Source organism: Euphorbia lathyris, chromosome 8 (assembly GCF_963576675.1).
Source record: "Euphorbia lathyris chromosome 8, ddEupLath1.1, whole genome shotgun sequence".
Taxonomy (NCBI): domain Eukaryota; kingdom Viridiplantae; phylum Streptophyta; class Magnoliopsida; order Malpighiales; family Euphorbiaceae; genus Euphorbia; species Euphorbia lathyris.
Window position 1 is genome coordinate 20320212 of NC_088917.1, and position 27574 is coordinate 20347785.

Below are 27574 nucleotides of genomic sequence, written 5' to 3' on the forward strand. Positions count from 1 at the left end.
ATATAATTATGTGTGAAGCCCAATTAGACTCGTCCCCAACTCATGAACAAATCTAAATGATAGGATATATCGCTCAAAATAAACTTGATATATTATTTAGTCCTTCAACTTAATATTGAAGATCAAATAATCCAAAATGACACGTGTTAACATATTAGTTAAATAGCGGAAATGACAATAGTACTACACAAATCAAGCTAAGAATAATCAAATCCTCACTAAGAACAAAGTAATAGTTCCATCCATTCATAGGATATGTATCTTTTTATACATCTTTTTGACAAATCTAATTAAACATACCCATTATAGAAAAACATCATTTTCTCTAATAAAAATTTACCAATATTGCAAAACTTACATATTGGACAATGATTGCCTGGGCTGGGCCTACAATTTCTTACGATGGATACTAGTTGACTTTTGACCTTTTCTATTACACTCATTTTGATCCCTGTGGACTTGGTTTATCTTCAAAAAGAGCCCCAATCTCTTCCAGACTCTTACCTTTAGTCTCTGGCATAACCATGTAAAAAAATACTGAACCAATAACCATAACTCCTGCAAGCAAAAAAAACACTCCCCCAAATGTTATTTTATTGGCAATGGTCAAAAATGTCATCGACACTATCCCGCTGACGACCCGGTTAACCGATATGGCCAAACCGGATCCCTGAGCTCGTAACCTCATCGGAAATATCTCCGATGAGTAGACCCATGTAATGGGCCCAAGCCCAATTGAAAAGAAGGAAACATATGCACAAACAGCCACAACACACATCACAATAGCCCAAATGGGCCTAGTATTTGGGCTCTCTAGGAACTTAGACCCAGCACCCAAAATGACCAGTGAAACGGTCATTCCGGCCGAGCCCAATAATAAAAGAGGCCGTCTTCCGAACCGGTCCGAATAAAGAGCAGATAGTAAAACAAAAAAGGCCTTGGAAAGGCCCATTATAACATCAACACCAAATAGCATTTTCTTGCTATGGATTCCTGCTGCTTTGAACACTTCTGGACAGTAATATATAACAGCATCATTGCCTGAAGCTTGCATGAAGAAATTGATTCCGATTGTCGCGATTAACATCCGGCGAACCGGTCGGGACGGATGTAAAAATAGTTCTTTCCAAGCATTTTCTCCATGCCAAGAACCATTTCCAGGGCCTAAATAAGAAGCTTCCTTGACCATTTCAGCAAGTCTAAACTCAGCATCCTCTTCACTATCTGAAATTCTGACCAATACCCTTTTCGCCTCCGTCAACCTACCTGTCCAAAATTATAATAAAACTATTATTAGATCTTAACTATCCATTTTAGCTTTTGATTAAAATGATTGGGTTAAATTTATATGATTGTCTAAAAATGGTCACTAAACTTCAATTTGTCTCAATAAAATTATTCAACTTTGAGTTTTGTCTCAATTAGGTCACTCCGACGATTTCATTAATTAAAAGAGACCCAAATGATGACACGAGTGACACATTAACACGAGTCAACTCAAATCTCTAACTGAAAACGACATATGACATCCACGTATACGCCACCTACCAGCCACGTGTCGGTTATTTTTATGAAAAAAACAAAATTTAGTTTTTTATCATAAAAATAAGCAACCACGTGTTGTTTCAGTTAGAAATCTGAGTTAACTCATGCTCACGTGTCGGCCATGGCACCATTCCGATGCATTTTAACCACTAAAATTGTCGAAGTGACCTAATTGAGACAAAACTCAAAGTTAAGAGATTTTACTGAGACAAATTGAAATTGAGTTACCATTTCGAAACAACCATGTAAGTTCAATTACCAACGGTGCATTTATCCCTAAAATGATTTATTGACATGGTATTAGAGCATGTTAGGGTCCGTTTGTCATTATTTTACCAGATCCTAAAAGCAATTTTCACAATTTCTAAAAAACAAAAAACAGTTTTTGATAAAATGTAAAATTGTTTTCACATTTGATAAATTGTTTTTCTTAAAAGTTAAAAAAATGGTAAATTTGCTTTTAGAAAAAGCTATAATTTGTTGTTTTTGAAAAAACAGCTTCCACAATTTATAAAGAAAGCTGATTTTTTTTTTGCAACAACAAAGCCAAATTGGCCTTAGATTATATGATTGAAGGTTCGAATCCTATCAATTGTTGCAATTTCAACATATGGTGAAATAAATGTGTTGTACTCGTTTCAAGCCTAAGAGCATTCGTGCACTGGTGTGTAAAGTCTTAAATACTAACTTAATATTTTGGTTTCTCATACAAAAAATTTAACATTTTGATTCAAATAACTAAGTGACACTATAACTGTTTATGAGTTGGGCTGGGAATGTTCAGTCCAAACTCAATTCAACCTGCTATTAATTTAGGTCGACTCAAGACGGATTGGATTTGGATTTAAAAATAAAATTTTAAATCCAATTTGAATAAGCCGAGCTAAGAAAAGAATAAATATTTTTTATAATAAAAATTAAAATTTATATTTAAAATATATAAATTAATTGGGACAGTTGGATTTGACGTTCTATTTTTATAATCTCCAATTCCGAAATAGGTGGATTTTAACAGAACTAGCTTAATTTTAAGTTTTCTTGCCCAAATTCGACCCATTTATGACAGACCTAAATGGACAGGGCGGGTACCTTGCACAACCAGCCAACGAGGCGATTCTGGCATGAATATAACCCCGATTCCGATGAGCAAAGACGGGAGCGCCGCAAGGCCCAACATTAACCTCCAATTGATATTCTGTGGCAAACCTGATAAAGCGTAATTCACAATGAAGCCTAAAAGAATCCCAAAGACAATGAAAACCTCCGGGAGAGAGGTGAGGAAGCCACGCGTCATGGCCGGAGATATCTCGGCGGAGTAAACTGGAGCAATCATGAGTGAGTATCCGACTCCTATTCCGGCGATTGTACGGCCAGCAATTAGGAAAGGGAAAGATGGAGCTAGACCCATTAAAATAGCACCGGTTAGAAATGTTGTTGCAGCTAGAACTATAGTGTAACGGCGGCCTATGTAATCGGAGGTTTTGCCGGAAGCTAATGAGCCTATAAGTGAAGTTACACTTAGAATTCCGACCAAAATCTGGACTTGGTTTTTGGAGATTTTGAGGTCTTCTTTGATGAATAGAACTGCACCTGTCATTACTCCAATATCTGCAATTTACAATTGGTATAGCATTTCGTAAGTTAACAATAAATTTTATTTTCCGAAAATGATAACAACAAATTTAGACTTTATTAAAACAGGAATTACTCTCGGCAGGGAAAGCAAAAGATAAAAATCCAAATTTGTTTTTGTGGTTTTTTTAAGAAGTTCGGATTTAGCTTTAGTATAAAAGCGAAATGTAAATTTATTTTTAATATTTCTAAACAAGATTAATTTTTACACTATATAATTGAATATTTGGTTTCTTGCGTATGGTGTCAATTGTACAATTACAAAGCAACTTTGCAAATTCTCAAAAACTAAATTTGCTACGTATTAATTATTAATGCGCAAAAATAATTCAAAGTTTTGATAAAGTAAAACTTATTTTGTTTTTTTTACTATTAGATTATGATAGATTTTAACAAAGTAAGTTCATCCAATGGTGGTAAAGACAAAGTAAGACTTACTTTGTTAAAAACAAAGTAAACATAGTTTAACCCCAAAGTTTTCTTTAGGTTAGATAGGAGCAAACTTGATTTGCTCGTTAAAATTAGGAGGTAAATTACACTTATGGCCACTGAACTTTATTAATTTTTATGATATGACAATTAAATTTCACAATTTTACATCTTCTAATATGATTCTGTTTGGTAAAGAGTTTTTTAGAGTGAAATTAGATGTTTGAGCCATTTTAGAGGTTTTGACTAGTGGAAACTCTAATAGTGGTGTTTAGTGAATAAATGTTTGAAAAAATTTATTGAGTTCAAAAAAGTTAATTTTTAAAAAGTTAGTTTTAAGATTTTATTGCTTCATCTCTTGAATGATATTTTTACCCCTAATCATTACCACCTGAAATAGACGTTTTACCGTATTCTTATTTGTCATTTTAACAATCAGTTAAGTTTTACCAAACAACTATTAACAATCAGCTAAGTTTTCTCAAATAAGTTTTCTCAAACAAATTTACATATTCAGCTTGTCAAATCAGCTAACAAAAAAAGTAATCAGCTAATAACTATTTGCCAAACGTGATCATTATGGCTACTAAAGTTAATTAACCCCTTAAAATAAGGATTGATAACCTTAAAATAGACAATGTTCAAGAATTAAAATTGTTTAATCTATATTTACCATGAAACTATATTTTTAATTTTCCAAATTCACTATTTTTTTAGTTTTTTCTCTCTAAAATTCACTTTGTATCTCGTTACCAAATAACACCTAAATGACATCAAATCCAAAAAAGATATGGCAAATTTGGATTTGGTAATTTGAACGGAAAATTCCGTGTGTAATCCATGAATTCGGTCGGAAAATTGAAAAAAAAAATCTATTTCTGAATAAATTTCATGGAATGAGAATGAAATCAAAGATCGAGAAGAAGAAGAGATGAAAATAGCATAGCATACCGTAGCCCAACAAGACAGAATTAGTGGAAGCAAGAAGAGCAGAAGCAAGTGCATAATTGTTCAAACCACTTTGTGCTGCTGCTACTTCTGATTCAATCTCCATTGAACTCTTCTTCTTCTTCTCTTCTGTTGTTGCAGACATTTTCTAGTTTTTCTTAACCCAAATGAGATAATTGGATCATGTATGGTTTTAAGGCGATAGAAAGGGGAAATGAGTTAATTGTTTGTTTGTTTGTTAAATTTGAGGAAAAAGAAAGACAAATAAATAATCAAGAAAGAGGAAGAGATGACAGATATTAATAGAATGCAAAAGTGAGGTGGGGAGTGTAGATATTGTGCATCTCCAAACGTCATCAATTCAATTTAGCATCTTCTCTTTTTCTCATCTTTACTTACAACTTCAATTATTTTTATTTCCGGAATATGGCAATTCTTTCTCACATCAAAACCAGCACCTACCACACCTTATTATTAATGAACCCTTTTGCTTCTTTTAGTAAAAAATAAGGACAATTGTGCCTTCTAAATTATCCATATTATGCTTTGTGGAAGTATAAGGCGTAAAAATACCCCTAATGTTTACAGTCATGAGCAATTTTATTTTTAACGCCTAAAATGATACTATTTTACCCATAACGTTGGCACTCAAGAACAACTTTACTTCTTTTTTTTTTTTTGAAATTGAGAAATTCTCATTAATCAGAAGTTGAAATGTCCGAATACAAAACTGATTCCAAAAACGCTGGAATCGATACTGAAAGAAAAGGACTAGCATTGGAAAGGGCATTCCTAGCAAGTGTATGAGCTACCCTATTCGCTAATCGCGGGCAAAAAGACACTGTGATATCGTGTCGTTGTGACAAAAGAGTTTGACAGTCTTTGATAATCGAACCGAACTCTGATAAATCTTCCTTCACGGCGTGGAAACTGTCCACAACGGTCTTCGCATCCGAAGCCAAGGTAACCGAAGTGAGACCAAAGATTAAAACTTGATTAATACCGTGCCACAGGGCCAATGCTTCAGCAGTTCTTGCACTGATCTTTCCCTCATCGAAACCTCCAAAACAGACATGAAATGCCCCTATCGAGTTTCGTATCACGCCACCCCATCCATACCGACCCTCACCAGAGAATATTGCTGCGTCTATATTGCAGGTTAGTGCACTAGCCGGCGGAGCTTGCCAACGCGGTACTTCTGAATCTGATCTTGCTGTTATATGCCCATGTTTTCCGCGAGATTGCTGCCACTCTTCAAGGTAGTTCAAGCTCTGTCTAACTGCGATAATAGAGGGGATTAAATTGTTATTCCATAACCTTTCATTCCGCTAATGCCATATAGTCCACATAATTGTCAAAACTTTGCACAGCCATTCCACTAGGGCGGAGCTGCACAGATTCAACAGATAATCACCAAAAACAGCAGCGTCGTCCCATGGCATTAATATTCCTGCAGCTGACCAGCATTGTTTTGCGTACAGACAGTCCACGAATAAGTGCCAATTGTGTTCCGTTTCTCCTTCGCATAACACACAAGTAGTTGGGATCGGTACCCGTTTTTCTACTAATTTGGATCGAGTAGGCAGGCAATTAGATATAATTCTCCAGACAAAGAACTGAATCTTCCCCGGTAAATTTAGATTCCACATTCGCTTCCACCCCTGATGGGTAATACCTCTTTCAATTCTCTACACCGCCACTCGATATCCCGATTTACTAGAGTACTCGCCAGACTTTGTGTATTGCCAGATTAAACGATCGGGAGTTGATCGTTGCGGAATAAAAATGGTTCTGATATAAGCCGCATCAGCAGAGTCGAAATGAGTGATCAACTTTCCCGGATCCCAGCTACGTTCTGTCTCTTTGAAAAACTCGCAGACTTTCTGGTTCGGATCATGTGTCATCTCGTTCTCTTTCGGTAAAAAGTTCTCGTTCTCTGCTAACCATGGATCTGACCACACCCGAATCATTTGGCCGTCCCCTACTCGCCACCTCAATCCTTATCTCAGGATTTCCTTAGATTCCCAGATGCTTCTCCAAGTATAACTAGGGTTATTTCCCAACTTAGAGTTTAAGAAGTTGTCATTTGGAAAGTATTTTGCCTTGATCACACGACAAACAAGCGAATCTGGATTATTAAGAAATTTCCAACCCTGCTTTCCAAGAAGAGAGAGATTGAATAGATGTAGATCTCGGAAGTCAAGACCACCCTTGTCTCTGCTTCCGCATAATTTTTGCCAGCCAAACCAGTGAATTTTCCTGTTTCCATTGCTCTTCGAACCCCACCAAAAGGAATTCATCATACGTTGTAATTCCTCACAAAGGGACTTGGGTAAAAGGAAAACACTCATGCAGAAAGTTGGCAATGCTTGAGCTACCGCTTTAATTAGAACACTTTTACCGGCATTTGATAGGAATTTTAAACCCCAGCTACTGAATCGCTTTCGAAGTCTTTCTTTTAAGAAACTGAAAATGGCCCGTTTTGACCTTCCGATAAGTGAGGGCAGCCTGAGATATCGCCCTGTATCTAGAGGGGCGTGCACTTGAAGCAGATTTGAGATGGCTGATCTAACCTCGGGGATTACATTTGCACTAAAATAAATGCCAGACTTACTTCGGTTTATAGCTTGCCCTGACGCTTCTTCGTACTCTTTAAGAATATTCAGTACCGTTTGACCTTCACTTAGGGATGCATTGAAGAATAAAAAGGAGTTATCAAGTTGGGTCAATTTTAGAAATAATTCATCAAACTGTCTTCTCGGTCATAAATCTTATCATCTACACTTCACACGTGAGTCATTTTATTATTCATTAGTGACAGATCATAAACATATGATTAGACGTAGAAAAAGAATTAAAAAATATACTGTCTATTTTACAAGTTTGGACAAAAAAAATTCAAAATATCTAACCGAATTAATAAATATTAACATCCACTATGTCATTTTCCCTTTCACATGACACAAGATACATGACAGACATTTGTTTTCGTGTCGTCTGAATATTTTTCGTGACAGTATTTTAACTGTATGTCATCTTAAGGCGAAATAAAAAATGCGCTTGATTCTCAGATGACATTACGATTACAGAATCCTGTCATCCAAAAAAAACGCACGTTTTCGTTAAATTTGATGCGCTCAACAGATGACACTTCTAATAAATGAATGTCATTGTACGCCGAAAACAAAAAAGCGGCAAATGAAATTTCACTCATGCAGCCATACCAAATTTTAGGCGCTCTATATCATTTGACTGAAATTTCAGCTGATATATAAACCCTCTCTCAATCCCAAACCCCAGTTTTAGGTTACGCAAGCTTCATCCCTCTCATCCCTCTCTATCTCCATGGTTGATTTGAACATGCAATTACTGGGTGAGCAGGAAACACGGTACTGGTAAGCCATATTTTCTTCGTTCCTAGATGTATCATTGTTCCTTACTCTTATCTTTTCCTCATCCGATTTGCTTTTGTGTATGTCGATTTCAGCAGCTGGTATAAGGATCTTGTGATTTTCAGACCTATCATTGAAAGGTTTAGATCTCTCGCTTAGCCACACTGATTTTATTGTATTTAGATTCACTGCTGTAAAGCTTGGGTCTTTATCTTTTTTAATCTAGGGCAAGACAGTGCCTGATACAGTAGATGGTATGAACTCATCTGTTTCCTTTTTATTTGAACACTATTTGCAGTGATAGTAAGAATGCTTCAGTACATGGGACGGCTGACTGAGGAGATTGTCAATCGGTTCATGCCTTTAGCATATGGGAAGATTTCTTTAACTTACTGAATATATATTAATGTTATGTTGGTTTGAACTGATTGGTCATGCTTTTAGAAGTGATTGTGTATGTTTGATGTACTGTTTTGGAACCTAAAACTCATTGATTTAGGAAACTAGCCTGATTTAGTATATATATTATTATGTGGGTTTGAACTGAACGATTACATATATGTATGATGTTTTGGGTGATGATGAAATGATTGGTATGAACTGATTGGTTAGATATAACTGTTTAGGAAGCTAGGACTCATAGACTTTATGTATGAATGATCATTAAGCATGTGGATAATTAGACATACTCTAAAGCTTTGAATGTTCATTGAGATTGGCACTACTCTTACACCTATGAGTTATACTGCTAGAAGTGATTGAGTATGTGTATGTGTATGAAACATGTTTATGTTTGATGTTCTGTTGATGCTTATGTTTGAGGTGCCTAATGAGTATGTGTACGAGGAACATTGTAAAAGGGTCATTGAGCATGTATGAAGCATGTATGAAGCATGTACTGATATGGCTTGCAAATGATAAGATATATCCATACTCTTTTTGAAATTGAACATGACCTATGATGATAAGTAAGGAATAAGTTGTCTTGAATAACTTGTCTTGAATAACTTGTTATAGCATGTTAGGCATACTCTTAAAGCTGAAAATGTTATGAACTCAACTGGCTCATTTTTATTTGAAATGATAAGTAAGGATTCTGAATGCAATTCGTTTATGAAGCATGTATGAAGCATGTATTAAAGGGTAAATTTAGGCTAATTGCATGTACTGATATGGCTTGCAAATGATAAGATATATTTTGATTAGATAGAATATACATATACATACGAACTGAATAACAAGCTCTACATAAAGGGTTATGTATGTGCATTGGCCATACTCTTACTATGTTCCTTTCCACTTGGTTTGATATCGTAACAACAACATTAAATATGGTGATAGGTTTATGATGCATTCAGCACAAACAGAGTCCCTTGTTTTGACAGCATCATAAACCTCATTACCACGTTTAGAGTACCACAAGTACAACCCAAGTGGAAGGAGCATTGTAAAAGGGCCAGTTTAGTCTACTTGCACATACATACAAACTGAATAGCAAAGCTCTACGTTATATTACAAAAGGGGGGATGAGTGTTGCCTTTCGGTTGTAATTGACAGTCCAAAGTTTCTTAGCTGTTTTGACTAGTGAAAGAAAATTTAGAATTGGAATGAGAACCACATTTGGATATCACATTGCCTTTCAATTCTCCTTTCACTTAGCCAAGACAGCTTATGAGATTTGAACACCTTTCATATTCAACACAAACAGAGTCCCTTGTGGTGACAACATCATAACCCTCATTACCAAGTGGAAGGAGCATGATAAAAGGGTCAGTTTAGGAGCACAAAGCTCTACGTTATATATTACAAAAGGGGGGGGGGGGAATTAAAGGTCCAAAGCTCCTCAACTATTTTGACTAAAGAAAGGAAATTTGGAATTAGAATGAGAACCACATTTGGAGCTCACATTGCCTTCCGATTCTCCTTTCTCTTAGCCAAGATAGTTTAGGAGATTTGGACACCCTCATATGAACTTTGCATACTCCTCAGTCCATATCCGAGCGATCCCCCTCATACTCTTCCCTGTTGCTACGGTATTGCTCAGCAACTGCTTCTTGCCCAGGAAATGGCTCCTCACTGTGGGGCTGTAGAAGTAGATCATATATGTGCCACAGACACTACAAAATGCATAGAATAATTAGAACAAAAATATGATGTTGTATGTTTATCAAATGAAATAGATAAATGGTTGCATTATACCGTGGCAGTGGTAAAGCGATGGTCATTAAGATACGGGGAAGATGAATTGACCCATGAGTATCCACGTTAGGATGATATATCATATTCCGGAACCAAAACTGAGAATAAGAGGAGAGCTCTATTAGTGTATGTTTCATATAGGGGATTATATCTTACTGATCTGAGTTAATATTACTCTTGCAGGTCTGTTTGGGAAATCCGGATGGTATCTGATTCTGATTTCAAATACACCCCTTTCATATGGGGTGTATTGGGGGCCTTTCATTCTAATCGACCATTGGAAGAAGTTACCATCGAGAGGACCTGTACGTTATCATCCACTAAGAATCATTAGAAATACATAGAAGAAACCAGGAAGGGTTACAGAACAACTATGGATTGACATACGTACCATTGATGGCCAAAAGCCACTCTGGGTTCTCCATACAAGTTACCCAAGTCAGCAATTATTTCTCCTGGAGTTTCAACAAGGGGATCCATTGTTGGTAAGTTTTCTGGCTGTTGAAGGTATGATTCTGAATTATGATGCATATATTTATAGTGATATGATTGTGGTAAGTGAAAGGTCGTGTTAGGGGAAGGGTCACGTAATTACTACTGAGTTTAGGGTTGTGTGTAATATTAATGACCTGCTTGGCTTTTGCAGATAGCAAGACCTTTGGGATTATAGGCCTAATTATTACTCCAAGATATGGATTGACTTATGGAAGATATGGATTGACGTTAGGCACAAATGTATTGGTTATTATTTTGGTGTTTTAATTCAGAAATGTATTGATATGGATTTACGTTAGGCACAAATGTAAACATATTATGAGTATTGGTCTCCAATAAAATTAAAACCATTGACATACAGAATTTCATCTTCATATTTTAGAATGTTTCTGTATTCAGGTATAAAAACCAGAAATTCAAACGAAGAAGAAGGCATAAAGTGATATTTTAATTTTTAAAAATGTCATCTAAACAGGCTATAACGTCAGAAATTATTATACGAACTGTCATCTAAACAGGCTATAACGTCAGAAATGATTATACGAACTGTCATCTCAAATTGAATATGCCAATTTCCCACACGCTAACCTGACGGTTTTAATTGTAAAAATGTCATTTGATGACATTAAAGGTGACGGCAGTAATAAATAAGCTGCATCGTAACAAGGGTAAAATGACAGTAAGAAAATAGGCTAATGTCATATGTGATGACGAAACATGACAGAACTTGACCGTCGTCTGAAGGTGCAATAGACGGCAGCGAGCCCCGTGACAGATTTATATCTGGCGGGACGACAGTTTTTAACCGTCGTCTGAAGAGGGTTTTGACGTAGTGATCCAATTCTATTATTAAATCACATAAAATATAAAATCTTTTTTCTTAAAACGAACTAATATGCAATTGGTGTAGAATAAGGAAAAAAATATATGTATTTTAGAATAATATCTGAATTTGATCCAACTTGACAACCTTAGAAGTAAAATTGCTCTTGACTGTCAAAATAGGGGTAAAATCGCACCATTTTAAACGTTAGGAGTAAAATTGCTCCTAAATTTAAATGTTATGAGTATTTTTGTACTTTATCTCATATAATATAAGGCATATTTAACCTATTTTATACATTAGGTTAAGATTGAATCAACTTTTACTTTTTAACCAAATAAGGATAAAAAAAAATGTCTCTAACTTTTGTTATGAAAAAATAATTTAAGGAATCTTGATTTTGGGTTTTTGGTTGATCGAGTTTTTTTTTTCATCTTTCATTTTAATATATGACATATATAAACAAATACAAATTATTGGATTGCTTCGTATAGTAAAAATCACGATTTTTATATACCTGTCACAAATCAACTACATCAAGATTAGTCAGAAGAAGACACAATAGATCCGTAAACTAAGAACAGTCGTCAAGACTGAGAGAAGACAACAACGCAAGGGAGGAAGAAGAGGAGGCTACTTTGCTTTTTCTCTAATAGCCACCAATTAAGGCTTAATCCTAATTATCTATCTAACCTATATATTCAGAGCCTTAATCATTTGACATCAACTCATTGGGAGATCGAATATACCATTATCTAAAAAAGTGTTTAAGGTCATAAATTGATTAACTCAATTTCCAAACCTTTTATTCACAGCCTTTATTCGATAAAACCTACAGATTGAGAATTAAGTAAGTTGGTGTTAATAAAACTGAAATTAAATACGAACTTTTAAATGATAAATATTTTAAATGGTGTAGCTCGTTGATAATGACTAAAAATAAGTACTGAGTTTAAAATATTACTTTCTCGAGTCCGAAATATATGTCGTTTAAGACAAAATTTTGTAAATTACGAAGTCATTAAATAAGACTTAAAAAGATAATACTATTATATAATCTCTTCTTTAATGACTAATTCTCACACAATATTCACTATCTTCTTATTAATCACAATACAATTAAAATAGATAAATTTGTAAAGTTGTGTAATCTCATAATCTTTCTGTATTGAAAAGATACGTTATTAAAGGAAGAACTTTTAGCAAGAGCAAATTTGAGAAAATAAATGAAATTGAGTAAAAACGATTTATAATTTAGAATTATTCTCCCTCCCTTAAACGACATATAATTCAGAATGGAGGGAGTAGTTGATAATGTTAAATTTAAAATTTTAAGTTAAATATTTGACTTAATAAAGTAAACTTTAACTTAACTGAATAATTCAAGTGGCTTACAAAAAAAATTATTAAACACATTTAAACTAAACAAGTGTTTAATATATTAATTTCACCATTGACTCAAACATAAGGACTAAAATGTTGAGGAAAATAAAAATGAATGACTACATAATTATTTCTAAAAACACAAGGTCTAACTAGTATATTAGATAAAAATATAAATATATTGTAATTATTTACTGTTAATTTTAAGCGTTTAAAGTCATTATCAAACAACCCTTTAGTTATTGGTATTTGAACATTTTGTTTGTAATTAGAGGTGTAAATGAACTGAGCCGTTCATGAACGGCTCAACATTCGGCTCGATAAAATCCAACCATGTTAGGCTCTATATATAAATGAGCCGAACTTGAGCACGATTTTGAGGATTCATAAACGAGCTGAGCTTGAGCATATCGAAACTCGGCTTGAAAGCTTGCTAGAAAGCTCTCGGTTATAAGTTCGTAAATAAGCTGATGAACAAGCTCAATTATAATATGTTCATGAACAAACTCGTGAACAAGTTTGGTTTGATTTTTTTTTAATAATTGTTTTTTTTTTTTCAAAACTACGTAGCTTATGAACATAATTAATGAGTTATTCACAAGTAATGTTCATGAAGATAATTAACAAGCTACTCACAAGCAAATATTATGGATACATAAACGAGTTGTTCACGAGCAGCTCGCGATCAAGATAAGTTTCTTAATGAATCGAGTTCGAACATGATATTGAGCTTGTCCATTTTCTACTAAGCCGAGCATGAACACGTCAAAACTCATTTGGCTCAATTACAACACTATTTATAATTGTGTTAATAATGCAATAAACATTCTAGATATATTTGATGTGACGGTCCAATAATAATAAATATTGTTTAGATAAAAGTAAAAACATTCCACTTTATATGCGATTCTAATAATTTAGTTTTTTTTTTCCAAATACAAGTCATTTTAGTTTAGTTTTTTGGTCTAAGAATTACATTTAATATTTCACGGCTTATTCCACAATCATTGTATGAATTAGATTTTTTTTTTTTGGTAGAAAAGGAAAGGAAAGCAAAGCAAAACAAGCAACTACACCGGGATTAGCCTAGGAAAGCTAACCCCAATCCTATCCTCTAAAAGAAGAGGAGAAAGAGCGATAGGGGGAACGGTAAAGGTAGAAACACCTAACACCAATGTAAATTTATTAATTTAATTCTATTTTAATTGTATTTTTTAATTTGTACGAAAATATATTTATATAATGGAATATATGAAGTATATTTTATACAGTAGAATAATATAGTTAATTAAAAAAACACATTTTTTTTTTGTACTTTCTAAAGAAAAGACCAGAAATTATTTAAAAGGCAAAAAGCATTCTGAGGCCCTTGATCTTTCATTGTTTGGTGCATTAAGCCCTCGATCTTTTATTTAGACACATTGAGCCCCTGATCTTTCACCATTTGGTGCATTAAGCCCTCGATCTTTCATTTAGACACATTGAGCCCTTGATCTTTCATATATGGGTGTATTAGGTCCTTCCATAAATCAATTAATATATAGGTTTATTAAGGGCATGTTTGGTGTGACAACAAATGATGTTCTAAAAATAACAAATTCTAAAATAAAAAATATATTATACAAATTAATAAAAATAATTTAAATAAAAAATAAAAAATTTATTGAACACAATAAAACCTTGTTTTTCGATAATTATGTTCTAAAAATAAAAATAATGTTAAAATTGAAGCACATTTTGTGGAAATAAGAAGGGTAATTTTATCAATAACAAGTAACTACAAACAACTGTTCATGAAAAGAGCTTTTCGTGAAAAGCTCCAAAATGTTGCAGTGTCCAGAGAAAATGCGAAACGCTGCAGTTATATAAACCTAACCAAACATGCCCTTAATAAACCTATATATTAATTGATTTATGAAAGGGCCTAATACACCCTTATATGAAAGATCAAAGGCTCAATGTGTCTAAATGAAAGATCGAGGACTTAATGCACCAAATAATGAAAAATCAGGGGCTCAATGTGTCTAAATAAAAGATCGAGGGCTTAATACACCAAACAATGAAAGATCAGAGGGCTCAGGATGCTTTTTGCCTATTTAAAAAGAAAAAGATTTAAGTGAACAGAGGTGAATGATGAATGTATCTCACCTTTCAGTTAGGAAACACATCCCACATGCATTCCTTCCGTGTTTCCATTAATATCAAATATTTTGAATTAATGGTTCATTTGGGCTAAATTTGGCAAACAGATTTATAACCGCGAAAAAAAATATAATTAAGCCTTTGAATTTTACCTGTTTTAAGGATAAACTCTTGATCAATTATTTTTCCATATTAAACCCTTGATCATTAATTTTATTATGAATCTTACCCTTATTTAACTTCTTCATCGAATTTGGGAAAGAATAAGATCGATATGACGATTCTAATGCTAAAAATCGCAAAATGGAAGAGGAAAAAATCAAGTTTGGAATAACCTACTGGAAATTGATTTCTGGAATTTCCTTTTACTTTTACTCTATATCTATCCTAATCAATAAATTCTTATTTTTATTTGTTCACGTCAATAAACCGAATCGCCCTAACAATACGTGTTGTCCAAACTCAACGAAAAAGTTCAATAAGGGCCACATCCATAACAGAATCAATGATCAAGGGTTCAATGTGGAAAAATAATTGATCAAGGGTTTGATCCTTAAAACAGATAAAATTCAGGGGCTTAAATATTCTTTTTGCCATTTGTAATTGATAATATTCACGGGTAGGTACGTGCGGGTAGTGTCACTCAAACCTTTATCCATTTATTTTTTAATTATTCATATCCATCACATTACCCTATTGGGTATATACTATACGTGTTCTATTTAATTCGTGTGTACTCGCGAGTACCCTTACTCATTAAAAATCATTAAATAAAATAAAAAATATTACGAATTTAACAAAGTATAAATTTAATAAATCATCTATCTAAAAATTGAAGGTTAAACGATAAAAATAAAGTAGGTTAATGGTAACACTCAATTATTAAAATAATAAGAGGTTTATTTATTTATTTATTTTGATAAATATTTATTTATTAATAATGGAATAAGTGGAAGACATGTAGATTAAATGGAAGAAATGTGTCTGAAGGGAAGGTTTTAAATGAAATGAAATGGAAGATGTTGTGCTTACAAATTCTGAAATTCATTTAGGAAAGAAATAAGTAGTCAAAAGTGTATTTTTTTTTTTTTATGACAACCAAAAGTGTATTTTTAAAGCAAAAACATTCTGATTTTTAAGTGAAATAAATACCTAATCTTTCATTTTAATATATTAAACTTCTAATATATATATCTTTTTGTACAATAAGATTGGAATAGTTAACTTTAAATATAAATCTTGGTTAACAAAATCATTATCCATTCATATGTGTTTAATTTTTTTTATTATTTTAATAGTTTCTAAAAAATTTTTATATGTGTGACGTGGTATAAAAACTATAAAAATACTAAATAATTTTTTAGTTGAATTAAATGTTTAAATCTACCTAATTTGATAAGGAATATTTTTTTTTGGAGTGAAACTGAGTTTCAAGGAGGGAAGGAAGAAGGTTAATCCCAACTAGGTTGGCACCAACCAAGCAACCAAACCCCGACCAAGAAACCAAAAAAACTTTATTAAAAAGAAAAAAAGAAAAGTACAATACAATCAAGGCAAATGCCTACTTAACAAAGCGAAAATATTATGTCCTATTTGCATCTCTAACACAGTATTAGAGCAAAAATAAGGAAAATAGTTCCACCAACAGTCAGAGGTAGCTGTGACAGCAAACTTGAAAAGACAATCTGCAATTGCATTCCCCTCCCTAAACACATGAGAAATTCGAACTGCACGAGTACGAATAATGTCAAGACAAATCAACCAATCCGAAAGAAGGCTCCAATGAACATTTCTCGATCTCAATTTCAGTAACTTAACCGCATAGATTGAGTCACTCTCAACGCACAAAGGAAACCAATTCCGCTCAGCTGCTTTGAGGATAGCAATGGTGATCGCTTTCAACTCAGCCATAAAAGCTTCTTGTTGCCCCCAAAGGATGCGCAAAACAAGCTAAAGGAAACCCACGGCAAGTCCGAAATTTGATATGGAATAGTTTAATGTAATAAATAAATAAATAAATAATTTTCTCAAAAAATTAAAAAATAAATAATTAATACTCTAATATGTTAAATTACAAAAAAAATCAAAGACTCAATCTACAAAGTTGTATATTAATTTGTGAGCCTTAATGATATACGTTCTCCATTCCCTTTTATAAGTCATTCTAGTAAATTAGTTTTTTTCTTAAATATAAGTCATTTTAGTTGGGATGGCAACAGTGCGGCGGGGATGGAAATTCATTTCCCACTCCGTCTCAATGTTTACATGAACGTTTTTGAGAAATCCCTATTAAATGATTTGAGGATTTTCCATCCTCATCCCTTTTCCATACAGATCCCTACATGTGACAGGAAATCTCCATGCTCAATAAAAATAATAACAGTAATAAAAAATATATTTAATTGAAATATAATAGAGGAATAGGAGCTGACATTTATTGATTCAAAATATAAAATTGAGCCAAAGTAGGAGGATCCTGTTTGTCCAAAGGGAAATCTGGAAAAGGTATCTATTTGGACCAAGAATGCTCCCAATGAAGTTGCTCAGGTAACAGGGACGGATCGGGAGGGAGGCTTGAGGGGCTTGAGCACCATTGATCGCCAAAAAATGCTAAAAAATTATATGAAAATTGTGTACGGGTTTTTAAATTTTTACGTAAAAATATAAAAAATGTCAATTTGTCGCTGCAGGTAATTGTTTAAGCGATTAAACATTGCAAAATTGCCTATAAAACTGTTAGCTTGGTCATGTTGTTCATATTTTATTTGACCTTACTTTTACCTCAAGCCAGTGGCGAATACAGGATTACTCGGTTGGGGGGGCCGATTTTACTTTTTTTTTTTTTGCTAAATCGGTGTCTAATAAAAAAAATTCGAATTTAGAGAATGCCTAATAGGTGAAAAAAATTAGAAATTTATATTTAAAAAAGGCCTAACAGGCAAAAAAAAAAATTTAGAAATTTGGATTTAATGAGGGCCTAACAGGCCAATTTTGGGGTACTAATATAGTACTCCGAGTTAAATTTCTTGGAAATAGGAGGGCCGGAATCACCACAATCATAAATTTTGTGGAAATAGGGGGCCAAAACTACTCGTGGCCATGGTGGTTCTACAGCCGGAGGGGCCCGGGCCCCCTGTCTCCACCCCTGCCTCAAGCAACATCAAATAGGTAACATTTGTTTCCTAGTAGGACAATGAGCCAGACAAATGATTCACTGCATCCCTATATTCTAGAATTCCAGATGTTGAACGTCTGGAAAATCTAGATGTTCTTCACGTCTGGAATTTATAGAATTTAGAAAAAATAAAGAAGGGAAGAAGAACAACAAAAGGAGAAGAAGAAGAAGAGACAAAAAAAAAATTAAACAAAATATCAATTTATCTGGATTTTGGTAACGGCGACGACCACATGGTTGTTTTTATATAAAAAAAATTCCACATGTATCCATCTGCAAATCGATCAAATCACAAGTAAGTATTTGTAATTAACCCTTATTTTTAATTATAGTTAGAAACGATCCCCTGCGCGGAATAATTTTTTAACTATATATATGTGTAATAATTTACCCCAATTTTTTAAAAAACCCATATTTGCCCTTCAGCCACGTCAGCAAATAAACGGCATCTTCACCAAATCCGTAAATAGTGTAACGGAATAAACCACAGTTCTGTATTTGAAAGAAAAAAAATCACAGTCCTTTTTTTTGCAAAAAAAAAAAAAAATGAAACCACATGAGTTTTTTTTTTTAAAATTTACCCCTATTAATTACTACTATTAAATTATGTTTGTCCTTTTTTTTTAACTATCTCGTATTCTATACTCACAGCCAAGACTAATTCAGATTCTACCCGACTATGTTCTTCTCAAGAGGCAAAACTATTCCACTAAGTATGTTTATCCTATTATTTTAATAAAATATAATTGAAATATATATCAAAATCGCACTGATTTCTCATTTTTCACAGCCTTTTAGTATCATCGAGTTGCTGATCACCAATCTAGCCATTCAAATTTGTACTTCATAATTCTTAGCTCCGCCATTGTTGAGATGGAATAGAATCAGGGTCGGCCCTGGGCCTAGGCCGGGAGTGCATCGGCCTAGGACCCAGGGCTATAGGGGGCCCAAATTTTATTTTTTAAGTCTATAAATATATGGAGCAATTTTTTTATATATACATATATTAATACTATTTAGATTTTAAATTGTCTAAATAATTGACGTTTTAGACTTGAATTAGTAATTACCTAATGGAATAGCCTGCCGGTGATGCCAAGCGAAGTTGATTATAGGGTCAGGGCAGTAAGATCGAGGAAAGACAGTGATGATATTTGCATTTGGAGACCGGCGATTAATGGAGTCTTCAAGGTTAAACTGTTCTATGCTTGGATGCAGGGTAGTTCCTTGCCTTTGAAGTGGTGTCATTTTATTTGGAACAGCTATATCCCGCCTTCGCATTCGTTGACTTGTTAGAAGGAGGTCTTGGGAGCTCTTGCAACGCATGACCGGTTGCGGGTTAGGGGCTGTCAAGTTGTCTCTCGCTGTAGTCTCTGCAGAGCGGACACGGAAACAGCGTTGCACATTTTTCTAACATGTCCTTTTTCTTTGCAGGTATGGAATTCAATTGAATCTCTGTTTGGTTGTACCTTGTATAAACTGGGATCATTGCTGGATTTGTTAGTTGACGCGAACAAGCAGAATTTTAGCACGCAAATTCGTGCTCTCTGGAGATCCGCCGTTGTCAATGGAGTCTGGGTCATTTGGATGACCAGAAACAAAGCAATTTTTGAAGATGAGGATCCCTGCATCTCATTAACGCTGCGAAAGCTTTGGCGCACTATTCATGAATCTGGTAGGCTTGGTCACGGATCTATGTGGAACTCGACAACGGGACTGCACACGTTAAAAGAGCTTCATCTGCCAATTTTAAGACATCGTGCGCCTAGAATAATTCTGGTACGTTGGCAACCTCCTCCAGTCAATTGGATGAAGGTCAATACAGATGCTTCAGTAAATGGCAGCCCGGGTACAACGGGATGCGGGGGGTTATACAGGTCGGTGAGCGGCGAGTTTTGCGGAGCATTTTCCTATCAGTTGGAATCGACCTTCTCTTATGCTGCTGAGCTCTCGGCAGCTATTTCGGACATTAACATGGCGTTTGACAGGGGCTGGCTAAGGCTATGGCTCGAGAGTGACTCAACATTTGTTGTTAATTTACTGCGAAGCAGAAGCAAACTGGTTCCTTGGTTCCTCAGGCAGGATTGGCTAAAATGTATGGAAAACTTGGATTCAATGACTTTCGTGGTCTCTCACATATATCGAGAAGGTAATCAAGTCGCTGACATCTTGGCTAATTATGGTAGAATGAATTCCGAGCTAGTCTGGTGGTCGGACATTCCCCAATTTTGTATCCCTGCCTTTCTTTGTAACTTAGGAGGTTGGCAAGTTTACAGATTTGCTTAGTTTCTTTTTTCTGTTTTGGTTGCTACTGTATTCTTTATTCTTTTTAATAAATTGGTTTAAGGATTGGGTGTGGAGAGCAGGGGTGCCAACCTAGCTGGGATGTCTGTAATTTGCACTCCCTGATTACCAGCGTTTCAACAAAAAAAATTGACGTTTTAGACTTCAAAATGGGCTAATTGGTTTTCTTTTTCGAAGAAAGCCTAATTGGTTTTTTTGAATATAAGTTAAGAGTTAATCTATAAAAATTGTGAAATATTTTTTTGATTTTGGATAAATAAAAGTATATTTGGCAAGCATAATAATATGTACCGTATAATTATTAATATAATAGAATATATTTTAATTTTTTACGTATAATTTTTTTTTATTATTAAAAGAGCCTTTATGCCTTATTTCGCCAATAGCCTATAAATTTTCAAGACCGATCTTGAATAAAATGACACATGTATATAAAAGAAAAAAGAAAGACAACTTATTTACGAACTAATAATATAATAATTTAAATATCAATAACACCTTTCAAATTAGAGGGAATAAAACCAAAGTTGATGGGTTAAAAAGAAATATTTAAGAGACTGCAAGACATCTAACGTTGGATTATATTTTACGGTAAGGTAATCGGAAACTTCTTAGATGTATGAATGTTCAGTTGAAGAAAGAACTTAGCCTACGGTCCACAACAAAAGTTCAAGTTGACTGATCAATTGTTAGAGCGCATAAAAAAAAATTAGTTAATAATATTATATAATTAACCCGAATATAGTTGTAAATAATCAGTTAAAATTTCAACAATCAAGTTGTCACATGTAAGTTATCACAAAATATTATCTAAAATATTTACTATATAATTAATACAGATACACATAACTTGTTAAACACACTAAATATATTCGGTTTATTTGAGAGGTTCGATGCGACAATCAAATAATCGGTCAAATGAATTCATTCAAATCCTATGTTGGATAGGAGTAAAATTGAATTTGGTTGGAAATATAGGAGGATAAAATTTTAGTGTTTCATACATTAGGGTAAATCTACACTTGTCTGACAACAATAGGGGCAAAATTGAAACTTATCCAACTATAAGATGTTTATAAGATCTTACCTAACCTAATATTATTTCACACCGCATTTGGTTTCCACCACCCTCAAAAGTCCCAAATCCGAAACACCGATCGGTGGAGTCTGATTGCTCATCTCTCTGACCCTCAATCGGCGACGGGCTTTCCAGTACTCCGTTAAGGGTTCAGCAACGATACACTATGTCAGTCCCTTGTGCATAGTCGGTTTCATCAGATAAGGTAGGTAAAACCCTAACCCCAACCCTAATTCTAGTTTCATTTTCTCAAAGCTTTGATCTAAATCACTCACTCCGTCACTCGAGCTATCAACTTTGGTTCATGAATCCATCTCATATTCTGGTATTTTCCTTTCATTTTTGGGAAATATGGAAATACATAGTGATAACTTATAAGTGTAGCTCTTCAATTTTGGAAGAATCATTTGTAATTTTTTTTTCTTGATTAAATCTGTAAATCTTGATAAACGATGGCTGTTTGTGTAAGTTAATTATGATTGAAGCTAGAGCAATAGACCTGTAATCGAATTGAATTTGAACTGAATTTGAACGCGGTAAATGGAATTGAAATATGGAACTTTGTAATAAAAGATCAATTGACATTCATAAACTCATAGAAAAAGGAGAATTACAGAGAGAAAGAAGAGAGAATAGATTAGTCCTCTTCATGAGTTGATCCGGTGGTAGTAACTAAATGAACAGATCCAGTCTATTTCGAAGAGTAGAGGAACTATCAATTGCAATCTATGTTGCACACGGACACTCCTAGTTAGTAGCAATTCTGCATATGGTGTCCATTTTCGTTTGTAGGCTATTTTACGAGGGTTATGTTTTAAAAATAACGTTTCCCGTGTCCATGTTAGTTTCCGTGTCCGTGCAACATAGGTTGCAATTTATTTCTCATAATGATCAAGATACAGTTTAGAAGTTTGTATAGTCTAATTCCTAGCTCTAGAATCTTTTGTAATCAGCTAGGATTAGTTACAATCTGTTTGAAGTTTTCCCCCCATCTGAATTGCCTTCTCTTCTATTCTGTTATGCAGTTGTACCACCTGGACTTACTTCATTCCTTTTAATAGACATTTAATTGAATTGAATTGGAATGCTGTAAATGTAATCGAAATTTGGAACTTTGTAACAAAAGATCAATTGACATATTTTGTACTTTATGCTTCTGTTCCTCTTTGAATTTCATTCCTCCGTTTCAATTGCTTTGTTAACTGGTTATTTCAAATTGTGTGCTTTTCAACTGGGAAGAAGTAATTTAGCCCATTTCTCTTTGGCTTCAGGCCATTATCTTAAATAATATTTTATGGATTTCATTACTTACCATATGTTCTGAGACTAATGACATTGAAGTGTATGTTTTATTCTCTTTTTTCCTTCTAACATTGGTGGGGGATTTTCTTTTGCAGAATTATGGATATAGACTTGCCGGTACCTAAAAATCAGCGGTGTTTTGAATGTGTCAAATTCCCTAATGAAATTCTCGGTAAAATACTTTCCTATCTCCAAACAAAAGAAGTTGTGTCCACCAGTATTTTGTCCAAAAGATGGGAACATCTTTGGACATTAACCTGAGATCTTGATCTGATAAATGGCTAGATGATTCAAAAAATGAAATCGAAAATGATCGCATGATTAAGTGGATGTCCTTCCAAAAATACGTGGATAGGGTCATCATGGTGGATCGAATATATGACACTGCTCTATGCTTTTTCACACCAAATATGCTGCCTCTAATGTCTATGCGGGATTTGTGTTGTGATAATTTGCAACGTCCAAGAATTATATCTTAACTGCTATAGACATATGTTTGTTTTCCATGCCTTAAAATCCTTAAGCTTTAGGATTCTATATTCTTGGATGATGCTTCCAGGAAAAACCATGTCCCACGTTTCTTCCAAGTCCCACTGGCATCATTCCAGTTCTTACTAATTCTTGTATGAGCAATCAGAGTCTTCGTTTCATCAACCAAATCCGTGAAAAAGACATTTTCTTAGTGCTAAAGTTTCAAACAAGTGTAGGTAAGGAGCGAAGAGGAAGGATTACAGAGCTTGTATCATCCGGCACAATGGAGCTGAAATTGAAACTCAATTATTCGACTCCCAAATCAAATATGTGATTTGGTAGTCGAGTAATTGAGTTTCAATTACAACTCCATTGTGCCGGATGATACAAGCTCTGTAATCCTTCCTCTTCGCTCCTTACCTACACTTGTTTGAAACTTTAGCACCAAGAAAATGTCTTTCCCCCGGATTTGGCTGATGAAATGAAGCTCATATAAGAATTAGTAAGGATGGAATGATGCACTGGGACTTGGAAGAATCGTGGGACATGGTTTTTTCTGAAATTGCTTGAGGAACTTACTTCAAAGAGATTTCAACTACTTCAATTGGCAACAACCAGAATCTTTGAGTTTGAGCATGCATCTTATGACAGTTGAAAATTTTGAATTTGTGGGTTTGCCGGAGGAGCGACATGTTGTGGAGTATTGGAGAAAATGATAATTCATAGATTTGTTCTTAGTGAAATGTCTGAACTATTAAGCTTCAGAATTAGTAGCCATAGTGAAGTTATGAGCTTTAAAAGAAGTTGTAGCACTTGTGAAGTTATTTTTACATATTGATTGAAGTTGTGTGCAAAGATTTACATATGCAAAGCTGGTACCTTATGAAGAAGTGATGTGGGATGTTTAGCATGTCTAATTTTGTATCAGAAATTGAGATCAATTTTCAATTTTGCTAAGAGTGATTTGCATATACTAAGCTGCTTGTAAATGATGCATTACTGATTACTCTTTTATTCATTGAAATCTAATTAATGTTCAGATGTAGATCATAGATGAATCTTTCTTTCTAGTTCAATCTGTGTTTTTGAGGGATAAATGTGTCCAACTGCAAGGTTAGTGGCTCAATCCATAAAAATCCAAATGCTCATGACCCTAAAAATGCCTTTCCCCTAAAATTAGTGGGTACTAGTACAAGAGCTTTGAAGATGTCTTATTGGTTTTCAGAACTTATTTAAATTATTTATTTGCTCTCTAAATGATTAACTGGTTCAAATTTGTTTAAAATGAGTTATAGCAATGCAAACTTTAAATTTTTAAAATTGTATCTTATTGTTAACCATATCACTTTAAGTAATTTTAAATCTAATAAGATATTTGTTTGTTTTAAAAGAATTGAGTTTGTGCCTTGAGATAAATTTTAGACTTAATTTATTTTATATGTGGGCTTTGAGCGGCTCTGAATTTGGAGCGAGCAAAATGTGAAGTACAGATATCCAAGTCCAATCCACGACTTTGAACTCATGAGCGTATAGCCCTTAAATTTGGTCTAAAAAATGGATTGATCTATAAATTTATACATGTTTATTTAAAGTGATATATTGGGCATCCAAACTAAAAGTTTCGATTCAGGGAGTTGTATTTTGAGAAGGGTTGTATTTTATTAATAATGAAGAATTATTTTTTTTAAGATATTTACAAATTTTTAAACCATAAGCATTTATTTATAAATTCGACAAACTACAAACATCATTTTTGTACTTTTACTATTTATATTGATATATTAATATCGTATATAACTTTTAAATGTAATTGGTATGTCAGTCAAATAGATTTAACTGATGAAAAAACATTTTTTTTTATAAATCGATGAAAAATCTTAAACTTGATGGTTACCAACTTTATTTTCTTTTCATATATTATTGTGATATTAAATCTGAATTAACAAAAATTCTTAATAAAAAATTTGACAAGATAATAACCTAAACAAGTTAAAGACTTTAAAAAAAAATCTATTTTATTATCATCATTTCATTGATTTTTTTTAATACGATTTTTAATAACCAATTAAACATAAATCTAAAACTAAAGAGTAAAAGAAATACCAAAGCAGTGTACAAATAAAATGAGAATTTCTACTATAATTATGGAATAATACATCCGACCAATTAAGAGAGGAACACATATTACTTTATGGAAAATGATTGATTTTAAAGAATAAATGTTTATAAATAATGAATTAATTGGTTCTATATATTGCTCCGGGTATATTGGAATTTCTCCGAAAAATAACATACACTAACCAAAAGTATGTATAGAATTGGAGCTATGAAACAATATGTTTTTGATTGTTTTGAGTGGGTTTGTCTTGGAAGAGCAGTCCAATATCTTCCAAGGACTTACCTTTAGTTTCAGGTAAAAATACATAAATGAAAACAGTAGCAGCTACCATAATTCCTGATAGTACAAAAAACATTCCTCCAAATGATATAACTTCAGAAATGCTCAGAAATGTCATTGCCACAATCCCACTCACCAGCCTGTTAACTGAAACTGCCAAGCTTGAACCTTGTGCTCTTAGTCTGTTCGGAAATATCTCCGATGAATAAACCCATGTAATCGGCCCTAACCCCACCGAAAAGAACGACACATCAACACATACTGCCACTACACACAATGCTATTGCCCAAACAGGTTTACTATCTGACAGCTCTAGAAATTTTGAGCCAAGGTCTAAGGCAGCCAGTGATACTGCCATCCCGGTTGAACCTAACAGCAAGAGCGGTCGCCTCCCAAAATGGTCCAGGAAAAGAGCTGACACTAGAGCGACCAATGTTTTGGCTATCCCCATAATGATTGTGACTCCACCAACAAGAATTTTCCTGCTCTCTATTCCGGCCTCGCGGAATACTTGAGGACTGTATTACACAACAGCATCATTGCCTGATGCCTGCATAAAGAAGTTTATTCCAATTGCAGCAATTAGAATGCGGCGAATGGGGCGAGATGGGCTACAGAATAGCTCTTTCCAAGCTCCCTGCCCTTGCCAATTGCTTGAGCCTGCCCCGTTGCCCATTTCCTTGGCGGCTTTTATCATTTCGGAGAGTCTCAGTTCTGCTTCCTCTGCAGATTCTGATGTTTTGATCAATACCTGCTTTGCATCACCGAATCGTCCTTTCATCACGAGCCAACAAGGAGATTCAGGCATTACTATAACACCCAGAGCAACAAATATAGCTGGAAAAGTTGCGAGTCCTAGCATTATTCTCCAATTAATGTTTTCAGGAAGTCCTGATAGAGCATAGTTGAAGATATAACCAAGTAAAATTCCAACATTGATGAAAACTTCAGGGAGAGACGACAGGAATCCCCGAGTCATGGCAGGGGAGAGCTCTGCCGCGTAAACTGGAGCAATCATTAGGGAATAGGCAACACCGATACCAGCTACTACCCGTCCAGCCATTAGAGTTATGAAGGATGGTGCCAATCCCATTAGGATTGCACCAATTAGGAAAGTGGCTGCAGCGAGCACAATCGTATAACGTCTGCCAATATAATCAGACGTTCTACCTGCAGCAAGAGATCCAATCAACGAGCATACATTAAGGCATCCTACCAAGATTTCGACTTGTGTTGACGTGATCTTGAGGTCGTCCTGGATGAAGCACCGCGCCACTCATCACCCCAATATCTGCACATCACAAAAACGTTTTTTCTTTTTCTTTTTCTCCGTTGGTTCTACATCTTTAAGTGTTTATTTTCTGCAGATTATAAAATGACCATACCAAGACTCACCATAGCCTAATAGAATAGAGTTTCTGGAGGCAAGAACTGCACCAGCAAACACATACTTGTTGATAGAGACCAAGGGGGACTTTTTCAATCCTTGCGTTCCCTCGCCAATCGCTTCGATTTAGAATTCATGTTTTCGGCGCACAATTTCACAAACGTAACCGTTTTTCATAATTGAGAAATAATTTCTCTGGCACGCCCGCACCCTAACCACACGTGACAAGGTTGAAATTAGCATATCTCGAAAATATCGCTAACAATTTTTGGCACGCCCAGTGGGACGTTTTATTTTTTTTAGCTACCAAAAATTGTGTCTATACCCGTTTTTTTTACGTCCTTAATTTTTTCCACACTCATTATCCCACTTCCACTTTACCAAAAATCATTAGCTAACGCTAACAATTTTTGGCACGTCCAGTGGGACCTTTTTTCTTAGGCTTTACCAAAAATTTCAATATCCGTTTAT

At 34.3% G+C, this 27574-nt stretch overlaps 1 protein-coding gene, 1 long non-coding RNA gene and 1 pseudogene across 2 annotated transcripts; 1 reads left to right on the top strand and 2 right to left on the bottom strand.

Moving 5' to 3' along the window:
• Positions 1–148: 148 nt before the first annotated feature.
• On the bottom strand, positions 149–4910 carry LOC136203142 (polyol transporter 5-like). The gene is made up of 3 exons (XM_065994216.1): positions 4558–4910; positions 2635–3153; positions 149–1266 (listed from the first exon to the last, which is right to left on the bottom strand). The coding sequence occupies exons 1-3, from the start codon at positions 4697–4699 to the stop codon at positions 440–442; spliced, it is 1488 nt and encodes a 495-aa protein (XP_065850288.1). The 5' UTR covers positions 4700–4910; the 3' UTR covers positions 149–439.
• Positions 4911–21579: 16669 nt separating this feature from the next.
• On the top strand, positions 21580–24289 carry LOC136204062 (uncharacterized). The gene is made up of 2 exons (XR_010675013.1): positions 21580–21750; positions 22943–24289. It is a non-coding gene; the product is annotated as an uncharacterized lncRNA (long non-coding RNA).
• A 1316-nt stretch (positions 24290–25605) lies between these two features.
• On the bottom strand, positions 25606–26996 carry LOC136203882 (polyol transporter 5-like; annotated as a pseudogene).
• Positions 26997–27574: the final 578 nt, after the last annotated feature.

Bases quoted from the DNA above. Each gene is read 5' to 3' on its own strand.
- LOC136203142 (XM_065994216.1), bottom strand. From the start codon at position 4,699: ATGTCTGCAACAACAGAAGAGAAGAAGAAGAAGAGTTCAATGGAGATT. The intron at 3,154-4,557 runs GTATGCTATGCT...TGTAAATTGCAG, and splicing joins TTCTGTCTTGTTGGGCTACG to ATATTGGAGTAATGACAGGT. The intron at 1,267-2,634 runs GTACCCGCCCTG...AATTTTGGACAG, and splicing joins TCGTTGGCTGGTTGTGCAAG to GTAGGTTGACGGAGGCGAAA.